Raw genomic sequence first — 12,503 nt, forward strand, 5'->3', positions numbered from 1 at the left:
GGGGAACACATTAGAATCCACATTTAGAATCTTAAATTACACAAAGGAGTACTGGAAGATCTTACTTGTTCATCAGTAAAGAGAATGGAATGTCAAGGGCTTTAAGTAGAGGCAGGGACTGATTTGTTTTTGTCTTTGTGTACATATGGTGCAGCTATGTGGGAAGTGGATAAAGTGCCAGGCATGGAGTCAGGAAGACTCATCTTCCTGTGTTCAAATTTGGCCTCAGACACTATCTGTGTGACCCTGGGGAAGTCAGTTAACCCTGTTTACCTCAGTTTCCTTATCTGTAAAATGAGCTGGAGAAGGAAATGGCAAACCACTCCAGTATCTTTGCCAAGAAAATCCCAAATGGGGTCATGAAGAGTCAGACACAATTGAACAACAACAACAATATACCTAAAGCTTAGCAAGCACAGTGCCTGACAAACAGGCAGTGCTTAACTGTGTGTTGCTATCTTTCTTGACAATGATAAAAACACAAAGTCATTTAAAGAAACTTGTTTTCCTAAGTTCCCAAACCCACATTTGGGCACACCAACAACACACACACCCACAAGAAGGCAGAGTATCTCAATAGTAATAAGCACACCCCATAAATAATTTGCTCAATAAAAGGAAAACAAACAAGAGGGGGAGAGAGGAGGTGGTTGGCCTTTGCAAACAGGAGAGAGAAAGGTGAGTGGGAGCCTTGCTTTGTTTACCTATAGGGCCTTGTAAGACATAGTTGCCTTGAGATAAAGGGTTTTCTGCTGGGACTATCCCAATATGACTTTGCTTGCTTCAATTAAGTAAGTCCTAATGAGACAGAACTGCAGTTTAGAGATATATGCATCATCTCTCCAGGTGAGTTTTAAATACATTCTGACCAGGTTTAAAAGTAAGGCTCTTGAAAATTTAATCTATTTTAAAAATGCATATCCTTGCCACAAATTGCTTTGAAGAAGATTGGTGTGCTGATTGCATGCTGAGATAATTATCCTGTATCACCACTTAGGGAACAAGATTTTTTGATAAAGAGTACAGTGTCAGTCTTTGTTAATGACTTGGGGAGGGGGAGGGGCGAATCAGATACAACTGAGGCTACATTAGTTCTCTTGCCTCCCGTTATGCGAACTCTTCCCTCCCAGAATCTGAAGGTGAGCAGGCTGCTTGAGACTTCTAGCTCTCTCTAGGTGCCACTCTTCTCTTATAAAACATTGACTTTATGGATTGAAATGTTTGGGGTTTTTGGTATTTTGTTGGTTTTTCCCCCCTGTTAGAATCATGCGGTCTAGAAGTCTGGATCAAACACAAAGAATGACTGACGCTTATTCAAAATATCTTGCCTTCTTTTACTATGCTACCACTTTGCTCCTCCAAAGTTCAACATCCAAGGCCTCACAACCAGTCCACACTCTGGACTTTTCTCCTTCTTATCAACATATTTTTGTTGTTGTTCAGTGGTATGCGACTTCATGACCCCACTTGGGGTTTTTTTTGGCAGAGATACTGGAGTGGTTTGCCATTTCCTTCACCAGTTCATTTGACAGATGAACTGAAGCAAACAGGGTTCAGTGACTTGCCCAGGGTCTCACAGCTAGTAAGTGTCTAAGTCCAGATTTGAACTCAGGAAGATGAGTCTTCCTGACTTCAGGCATGGCACACTATCTACTGTGTCACCTAGCTGCCCTATCAACATATACCTACCTGCTTTATACTTTCTCTCCTAAAGGTGGGGTGCTGCCATCCACTTAGAAACTCTTGTTTCACCTTGGCACTAAAAGGTGGAGATGGGACTGGAAAGCCACTCAAGGTGAAAGCTCTGGGTAAGCCAGCAAGCAACACTCCAAGGTCAAGCTACTCTAGCTCCCTTCTTCCAGAGAGGCATGAACAAGACTTTGCCCTTTTCTGTCTTTCTTCTATCCATGAATAGAACCTGTCCTTCCTTTGTCAGCACTTCAGACTCAGTTCTGGTCTAGCCTGAGAGGTATAGTTCACAACTAATTTGGCTCATGGTCATCCTTAACCTGTGGAGTTTCTTACCTCTCCCAACTTCACTTTCCCCGGGGTGTATTACACACAGGGTTCTGTCCTGGGCTTTCTTCTCTCCTCCCTCTATATTACTTCACTTCAGGATTTCATTAGCTCCTATGGATTAAGATCTGATTCTCAGATCTATTTATCAAGCCCTTACCTCTCTCCCAACCTCCAGTCTCACACCTCAAACTGAAAAACTTAAGGGTACTGCCATCCTCCCAGTCACCCAAGCTCACAATCTAGGTGTGACTCCTCACTCTCTTTCAGCCCCTTCTCTACAGTCAATATGTTATTAAGGCCTATTACTGTTATCTTTTGTTGTTGTTGTTATTGTTGTTTTGTTGGTCTTCGTCCTTTGTTCTTGTAGAAGACCATGACACCCTGGGTGATGTCTTGACTTGTAGTGAATTGGATTTAAGTCAGAGAGGGTTGTGCAAAGTTACCAGCCTTACTCTCTCCTCCAGAGCCATCTGGGTTCAGTAGCAAGATATGCATCAGGATGACTAGAGATGGCCCCGGAAGTTTGAGGCAATTGAACACCTCTCAACTATATCCTCTTCTCTTCTCTGACACTGCCACCACCCTGGTGCAGGCCTTTATCACTGCATGCCTGGAGTATTTTAATAGCCTACTGATTAGGCTGCCTACCACAAGTCTTTCCTCCACTCCAGTCTATCTTCCACTTAGCCATCAAAGTGATCTTCCTATAGCACAGGTCTGACCATGTCATTCTCCCACTTAATAAACTGCAATGGCTCCCTATCACCTCCAACATCAAATATAAAACTTTCTGTTTGGCATTCAAGACCCTTCATAACATGCCTTCCCCCACCTTTTTAGGCTTCTTATACCTTACTCTCCACCATGTACTCTGCATACCAATGACACTGGCCTCCTTCATTTTCCTTAAACAAGATGTCCCATCTCCAGGCTCTGGGCATATTAACTGGTGATCACCCCAATCCAGAATGCTCTCCATCCTTTTTTCTGCTTCTTGGATTCTCTGAAGTTCCTTGAAGTTCCAGCTAAAATTCTACCTTCTACAACAAGCCTATTCTGATCCCCCTTAATTCTAGTGCCCTTCCTTTGTTGGTTATGTCTAATTTATCCTCTCTCTCTCTCTCTCTGCGTATATGTGTATGTGTATATGGATATGTATAAATACATGTCATACATAATATATATTCCTTGTGCATATTTGTTTGAATATTGTCTCCCCCATTAGGCCAGGAGCTCCATCAGAACAGAAACTGTCTTTTGACTTTCTCTGAATCCCCAGAGATTAGCACAGTGCTTGGCACATAGTAGGAGCTTAATGAATGTCTTTTGACTAAATTAGTGAGCTGTGTGCAGTATCAATACCACTGAGTGGCTAGTAAGGACTATATCCTCCCACCCTATTTTCCATATCCCTCATTTTCACCATGAAAAGGGATCCCCAAAGTGTTCTGTAGAGAAATGCTATCAAGCATCCTCAAGATTAAGGGTCAGAGGTGGGAATGGCATGGATCGCTCCGCTCACCAGAATCACTGCTCCTGACTGGTAAGTCCAGTGAGAGCTCTCTGCTTATTCTCCTAGTGGTAAACACACTGCTGAACGCTTCACCCGCCTGCCCCAGGGGATTCATTGGATGTTGTCTCACATCTCCCTGCACACATCTCAAGCATGCGTGATGCTAGTCCTGACACATGGATTTGAGAGTCCCTATGGAAAGACTGAAAGAAATGAAAAGTCTGCTTTGCTCTTTGCATTCCCGCCAGACTTTATAACCTGTTGTAACCCTCTGACTTGGCCCTTTGTATTATCCGAACATATCCCTCAACCCCAAATCCATCTTTCACTGGCAACTAATGGAAAACGAAGGGGAAAATACAGAGCCACAATCATGAGTTCCATCTTTTTTGTTCCTTGGGGTATCGATGGCATGTTTACAAATTTGCAAATGACACAATGATTGTGGGTATAGCTGGCACAGTGAATAAGAGGAGCAGGAAACAAAAAAGATCCAATATGATGAAATTTAATGAAGTTGAACCTAAGTCTTATACTTGGGTTCTCAGAAATTAACATCATAATTAAAAGATGAAGGAATTGCTTGTCTAGCCAGGTGCTCTCTTCTTCCAAGGTGACAACTTGCGTACCTGATTAACTTCCTCATCCTAATGTGCAGGTATATTAATGTAACATGTGTATAACATTCACTATTCAGAAACTGGGATAAAAATGGAATGATTTTAATGGCAGGATTTTCAGGCCAAGCAAGAGGGAAGGGTAGCATTATGGAGGGTTGCTAAAGATATTTCTGAAGACCCCTTAAATCATACAATGTGTGTGATCTGTTCTGCCTATTATTCAGCTAAGGGGACCAATGAGTTCATAATCATAGCTAGCATTTACATAGTGCTTTAAGGTTTGCAAAGCCTTTGTATTACAAATTTGTTTTACAGAGATTTTCTCATTTTATCCTCTAGACAAGCCTTGAAGGTCAATACTATTATTATCCCCCTTTTACCCAGGAGGAAACTGAGACAGACAGAGGTTAAGTGACTTGCTGAGGGTCACACAGCAAGTAAGTGTTTGCAGGCACACTCCAGGTCCAGCACTCTATCTACTGCATCCCCTGGCTCAGTTTTTTTTTAGTCACAGTTTCGAGATAAAGTGGCTGCTGTTGCTAGACAGGCTGAGCAGTAGGGTTAGGATAACATTATTGGTTTAGAGTTGGAAGAGATATTGGAAACCATCTTGTAAAATGAGGCCCAGAAAGGTTGCTGGTCACACAGGTAATTCATATTCCTGACTACAAATCTAGTATATCTTCCAGTGTCCCATGGTATTTCCATATCTTCTTCCATCACCTTCAATTCTGACAGGTATTTTCATTCATTATTGGTTGGACCAAAGATTTCAAAGGACTTGGGTAGGTAGGACTGTTTGATTAGGCTCTGCTTTTCTCCCACCTGATTCTTTACTGGAACCAGATCTTTATCAGGTATATCTTCCTTTCTTAGACTCCACTGTACATAGGGCTGCCATAGGTTGGGAACTCACTACCCCTTGGGTCAGAATAATTGCATTCCACTTCCCCGCAGGTGAAAGAAAGACCTTTCCAAGAGAAGCCACAGGCATTTCATTCTAGGGAGATGTAGGGCATAACAGGGTAATGAACAGCATTTCTTCCAACACCAGTTATCTCTAAGGGCGGACCATTCTGAAAAAATTTCCCACAGAGAAGCTTTTAAAGGATTTTGAAGAAATGTAGGATATTCTATTAGTTGAGGGGCCAAGCCAGAATAATAGGAAAGGGTAAGAGGGACATCTTTACATTGTTTTTCATTGTCCTTTCTCCAATTGTGTTTGCTGTCTCAGAAGATTTCCTTTTTTAAAAGATCCAATTTTGTCATCACAGTGTGACATGGTGGATGGAGAGCTGCACCCAGAGTCTGTAGATCTGGGTTCAAATCTCTCCTCAGACACAGGTGGTGTGACCTTGGGCAAGTCTCCTGGCCTCTAGCAGTCTCCAGTTCTTTATTTGTAAAAGAAGGCTAATAATATGTGCTGCACTACTTGTCTCCCAGGACTGATTGTTGTGAGAAAACTGCTTTGCCGACCTTAAAGTGCTATATACATTTAAATTATTATTATTTCTTCCTAGAAATGAGTCTCTGAATAGTAGGAATATTGGGAAAGGGGCTTCTCTGAGAGCCCAGATTTGGAATTCTAATTTCTTCTCTTTCTTACTGACAAAATGGGAAGAATACTCAATGTGCCATAGCAGATCAAGTGCTAGGTATGAAGTCAGGAAGGCCTGTGTTTAAATCTCACCTCTGAGTTTTGGTTTCCTCATCTATAAAATGGGAACAAAAATACCTGTACTAACTACCCCACAGAGTTATTGTGTGGCTTAAATGAGATGATGTATAGAAAGTATTTTTGCAAACTTTTAAAACACTCCCTAAATGTGAGGAATGATCTTCTCCCGGGAATGAATCTTGGAGTGGAGGCAGTGGGGGAAAGAGGCTCAGCAGTATGAGAATTTTGATGTGGAATCTGATTACTCTTCTAGCTTACCAATCAAATTGAAGCTTATGACTCCCTCCCAAATCTGGAGGAATGGTATGTATGTATGTATGTATGCATGTATTTATTTATTTATTTATTTTTTTTAGTGAGGCAATTGGGGTTAAGTGACTTGCCCAGGGTTACACAGCTAGTAAGTGTGTAAAGTGTCTGAGGCCGGATTTGAACTCAGGTACTCCTGACTCCAGGGCCGGTGCTCTATCCACTGCGCCACCTAGCTGCCCCCGATATGTATTTATTAAATGACTTGAGAACCTTAAAATGTTATGTATCTGAGGAGAGTATTATTACTAGATCTTCAGGGCAAAGTAACATCTTTAGAAGATGACTTTTTTCAACAACTGTTAATATTTTCATATATTCACTCAGGGTTGCGACAGGACAATAGAATATGTGATGGATTGATGGGTAGTAGCTGAAAGAATCCATACAACTTAGAATTTGAGTCTGTTCTTTCTGATGTTGTGCTGCTGGGGCTTCCCCCTCTTAACTGTTTCCAGCATACACACATTTCATCTCACCCATCAGACTATAAGTTCCTGAAGAGCAGGGGTTTGCCTTCTAGTTCTCGTCAGCATCTAGAATTATGGGAGGCATACAATAAGAGCTTGAGAAATACTTTTCAGTTGAATGATTAGAATTCACTTTAAGGAGGTGTTTTCTTCAATTAGAGGGGCTCATTTACAGGAGAGCCTGTGGTCAGTCAGTCATAACTCACTTTGAAGCCTGCCTCCAACAACTTCAGCTCTTAAACAAATACTGAGTAATCAGCAATAAATTAAGTCATGTTTTGGCATGGACCTCAGCATTGGTTTGACCTCACCTTCTTCTGGGGACTTTTTCACCTGAAAAGGAAACTTTGAGCATTCCTTCCCACACTTCTTCAAGTATTTCCCTTTCCCCTCTCTACCACCAAAAGAAAAGAAATTGTTTTAAGAACCTAAGTACCTCCTCTGCATCAAGCTTGATTTCTTCCTGGGAGTGGTCACTCAAGGAGTTAGGGCTGTCTGCCAAAGAGTGAGCTGTACACCTCAGGGCAGGGATATACAAGCCTACAGGAACCCCCAACAGGTGTTTTTCTCCCACTATGGAGACATATTGGGATGACGGGGAAGGCAGTGGTGAGACATCATAATTATCACTTGTGGTTTTGATCCCACAGCTTTCTGGAAGGCTGAGACATTCACATGGGTTATCATTTCTATAGGCCTTGTGTTCTTGGGTCACCTCAGGAACATCAGTGAGCTGGGTGGAAGTAAAAAGTCCTGGTGTGATAGCCACACGTTGTTCTGTCTTTTTGCAGGAGAGAGTATAAAACAGCTGACATCTGTTTAGGGCGTGGGAATCCCACTACACCAAGAGTCTCAGATAAAGTAAACCAAAACATTTCATTAAAATTCATTTCCTTTTCTCACATCTTACTGAAAACAGGAAAATATTTCAACCTTGGCATAGCCACTGAATTATTCATATAAAAAATCCAAATCCAAAGTGTATGCTGTTTCCCTCTGCTCCCTATTCTTTGTAATCCCCTTCCCCCTAAAAATGATGCTGAGGTCTCTCTTTATCATTGCCATCAGTGCCAGTTAGGTTAGAGTCTCTATTAACTATGTTAATAGAATGGACCAAAACAAAGGATAATATGAATAGACTGTTAAACCAAATAGATAAGAACTGGCTCAGATATAAGTTGGAGAGAGAGGGGAAATAGCCCTTAGAGTTGGTTAGTTACAATTAGAAAGCAGCTAAAAGGAATCATGGGGTAGGAGAGCAAAGGATAGGTGGGGCAGGTATCTATATCATTTACAAGGTGAATAATTCTTACCCAGAAGACTTATCGTTTCTTCTAATGTCACTCCATATCAGTTTGTACAAATCTTTCCATGTTTCTCTGAAACTATATTTTCTTATGACACAATAGTTTCCATTGCATTCATATATCACATTTTCTTCAACCATTCCCCAATTGATAGGTCTTGTCTTATCTTCCAGTTCTTTGCCACCACAAAAAGAGCTGCTATAAACATTGTTCTTTAATTCCACCCTTAATGCTCATTTTAACAAAGCATCACCATCTAAAATAGAAATGGGAATGAATGTATAACTTGATTTGCCCCACACCCAGAGCCCTCCTAGAGCTGGCCTAGATTGTCAAATCTGTTGCTGGGGCCAGGAAATCCTTCTTTCTTCAGTTTTCACTGCTATTCATTCAGGGCCATGCTTAGAGCCTCCCCTGATGCTAAATGGCCTATTTGCTTGTGAAGCTGCCTAGTGCTAAGCATCATTGTTGGTTGGGTAGGCAAAGCATTTGTTTTCTCCATTTCCCTTGATGTATGCAGATGGGTTCAGTGGCTTTTTGTTTTACTTTTTCTGTCCATTCCTCAGTCAAGAAGCACTTCACTCAGTCATTTGGTGAAGTGGAGGAGAGAACTTGAGTTTGAATTCTGGCTCTGTCACATACTGGCTGTTGTGAACCTCAGGAAATAATTTACCTGTTCTGGGTCTGTTGCAAAGTGAGCTAGATGAATTCTATGGCCTTTTCAGCTAGCTCTAGGGTCAAGATTCCATGATCTCAAATTACTTTACCAGAAAGCATTAAGCCTTTTAGCTACAACATGCCCATTGCAAACAAACAAAATACTAAGACTTGTTGACTCCATTGGAAAGACAGAATTAACTAGGACATTCAGAGACAAAAGTAGTATCTACATTTTGGAAGCAAAATAGAGCATTGAGAACATTTTCTGTTTTACTCAAATACACAAAGAAAATGTATTGGCTCAATTACCTACCATGGCTCTATATTGACAAAGTTGGGGAGAACTCTAAGATCTGCTGAACTTTGCCCATATAGATGCCCCCTGATCCCCTGGAATCTAGCATCTGTCTTGAGACTTTTTAGGGAACCAAATTAAGTGGGTGACAATATATGCCAGTCATGGGAGAGACAGTCTGTGAAAAGTTATAGGGACAGGAGATGGAATGCCAAACTTAGGTAATAGCAAGTAGGCCGGTTGGAGCTGGGTGGCACAGTGGATACAGAACTGAGCCTAGAGTCAGAGAGACTCGGTTTCCTGAGTTCAAATCTGGCCTCAGACACTTACTAGCTGTGTGACCCTTGGAAAGTCACTTAACCTTGTTTGCCTCACTTTCCTCATTTGTAAAATGAGCTGAAGAAGGAAATGGCAAACCACTCCAGGTTTTGGCCAAGAAAACCCCAAATGGAGCCACAGAGAGTCAGACATGACTTAGAAACAACAGAACAACAATAAAATAGGTTGGTTAGGCCAGAAAATAGAATGTATGAAGAAGAATAATGTAAAATAAGATTATAAATGTAAGCCGGAGCCATATTAAAGCTGGAACTTTTTTTGGAGGAAGGAGATGTCTGAAAGGAAATGTAGTAAGTTTTATTTGAAACAGATTGAATTAGAGAGGCCTATAAGATATCAAGTTGGAGATACCCAATAGGTAGTTAGTGATATGGGTCTAGGGAACAGGGTACAATAGGGACAGAGATAGAAGATAGATAGATAGATAGATAGATAGATAGATAGATAGATAGATAGATAGATAGATAGATAGATAGATGTTAGTAAATTTCAGTTTAGGGAAGAACTAGTAGCTGAGTGGATCAGGAAAAGTTCCATGTAGGAATTGGTGAAGGAGCTGAGCTTTGAAGAAAACTAAGGCTTTTTCAGATGAAGAGATGAGGAGTGAGTGCATTTCAGGTGTGAGGGACAGAGTACAAAAACAGAGCTAGGAGGTGGAATATTATGTGTGAAAAACAGACAAGAAAGTCAGTTCAGCTGACCCTTATCACTTGCTAAGATCTGTCAATCATTTGCTAACCATCTCTGTCACATCTACCTCCCCCTTTCCTCCACCATTGTCACCACTCTGCTTCTGGCCTTCATTATCTCTCATCAAGTATTGTAATGGAATTAACGGGTCTCCCTGCAACCAGACTTTTCTCCCTCTAATCCAGCTTTCACACCACTGCCAAAGTCATCTTCCTATGATACAAATCTGTTTCTCTCAGTTTTTTGCTCAAAATCTTTAGGGCTTTGCACTGCATACCAGAGAAAATATAATGTTCTTTACAATTTAATATCAACCTAGAGAAATTGTACTGGGGAGGAAAGCACTGGATTTAGTTAGATGACTAAGCTTATATCCTGCTTCTGTTACTTATTAACTGTAGATCTTGGAAAAGTCACTTCACTTCTAAGCTTCAGTTTCCTCAAGATGAGGATATTGGACGATATAACTTCTAAGATTCCTTCCAGCTCTAAATGTATGATCTTCCCTTTGTAATCTTTTTTTCCCCACAGTACTTCCCTCATGCACAAAATGCTCCAGTCTGATTAGATTATTCACCATTCCCCAGTCGTCCCATTGCCATTCTAGCCTTGATGAATATGCAATTGACTATCAGTGTTCTGGAATAGATTCCACATGCATCTCTTCTTGTTAATACCTTTCTTTTTTAACATGAAACTTCTCCTGACCCCTCTATCCCCACATTCTCCAAAGAGAAGGAACCTTTTACTCCTTGAATTTCTCATGCCATTCTCTTTGACCCAATGAACTTTATCATCTTCTCATTTGTAATATAGTTATTTGTGTACATAACTTGTATGCATGTAAACTCTTTGAAGACAAGGTCTGTGTCATCCTCACCCCCTCCCCCACTTTATATCCTGAGGCAGTATGGTATAATATAGAGAACTGGCCTCAGAGATGGGAAAATCTGGTGAGAGATTTGAGGTTATTAAGACAGAAAGGGGCTAATTGTGGAAATTGAGTGAACCCCATTCATTCCACCTTGTGATTCAGGTCTGGAGCCAGCCCCTATCCCTTTCTATTCAATTATGGGTCTAGTCCAAATTCTGTATTGTGAGAAAACTTTATTCAATTGTGGGAATTAGGAAAAAATCTTATTGCTTTGTTTGAATCTAGCCCAGCATGGCTGGGAAACTGGACCACCCCTACCTGCTATTTAGAGACCCTTAACTAAGGATTTAGGGTATGCTTAGCACCAGAAACCTGGTCAGATCCAAAGGTTGATACAAGGAATTTTCTCACAGTTGTACATCCCAAGTAACCCATATGTCTCACCTGAAAACTTGCCCCAAACTCAACAATCAGTTATTGTTTCCACATTCCTTTGACTGTTCACAGACACTTGGAGAGGGGGAATGGGATATCTCCTTTTCTGATTTCAGGGAATTGTACCTGTTCACTACCCTCCTCTTCACTTGGAAAGTCCCTAATCTTTCCTCCAATTAGGAATCATATTACCTAATGCTATATTGTTTCCTTTTAATTAATTTGATTAATTGTTTTTAAGGTACAAAAATCTGTCTCTTCTATATTCAGTCCTAAACTGAGGAACTGACCTGGTCCCAATTTGTTGGGCAATTGCCTTGCATTGCTTAATAAATCGACACGCTTGGAAAATTGAACCTTTGTTTCCTCATTTCATCTGTCACTTGCTGAACCCATGCTCAAGTCAATCCTCTGACACATACTGGCTGTCTGGCTCCAGTTAAGGCACTTAATTTCTCAGTGCCAGTGGTGTCAAACTCAAATAGAGACAGGGGCCAGTAAACCATAAATAAATATCCCTACAGGCCACAAATTTTGACTCAGAAAACCACATATTAAAATGATCTCTGTTCAATTTTATTTTTATTTATTTTAAAAATATTTCTCAATTATATTGGAAATTTGTTTAATATAATTGAGTGGTTTCCCAGTATTAGGAATCTGTCTACCCTAATGATTAGGAATCTGGTCTACCCTAATGATTCATACGTTTTTGGAAGAAGTAAATCCCTTCACTTTTTTAGTTTTATTGATGCCTTTTTAAAATGTCATAGTGATGGGGCAGCTAGATGGCGCAGTGGTTAAAGCACCGGCCCTGAATTCAGGAGTACCTGAGTTCAAATCAGGCCTCAGACACTTGACACTTACTAGCTGTGTGACCCTGGGCAAGTCACTTAACCCCCATTGCCTGCAAAAAACCAAAAAACAAACAAACAAAAAAATGTCATAGTGATAACCATGTGCAAACTCACTGAATTCTTCCTTTTAAAGAAGTATGATTCATCAAAATTCAATGCAAAAATGAAGTGTGAAAATATATACAGCTATCAAGAGAACCAATGAAAAAAATGTGAAGGAAGGTGGCTAAGCAGTACCAGATTTCGAACTATATTACAAAGTGGTAATCATGAAAACAATCTGGTACTGAGTAAGAAATATAGCAGTGGATCACTGGAATGGATTAGATACATGATACATAGTACTAAATGACCATAGTGTTACCATAATAATATAGTGTTTGATAAACCCAAAGATCTAAGCTTTTGGGACAAGAATTCCCTATTTGACAAAAATT

General features: G+C 40.6%; 1 protein-coding gene across 1 annotated transcript in view; it reads right to left on the reverse strand.

The window, feature by feature from the left end:
- Window positions 1-12,503, reverse strand: part of LOC122738403 (60S ribosomal protein L8-like) — an 80,200-nt gene that overhangs the window by 43,482 nt on the left and 24,215 nt on the right. Inside the window, 1 exon segment of the mRNA XM_043980448.1 lies at window positions 7,046-7,424. Coding sequence (XP_043836383.1) covers window positions 7,046-7,424 — 379 coding nt within the window.

Source organism: Dromiciops gliroides, chromosome 2, assembly GCF_019393635.1.
Source record: "Dromiciops gliroides isolate mDroGli1 chromosome 2, mDroGli1.pri, whole genome shotgun sequence".
NCBI lineage: Eukaryota > Metazoa > Chordata > Mammalia > Microbiotheria > Microbiotheriidae > Dromiciops > Dromiciops gliroides.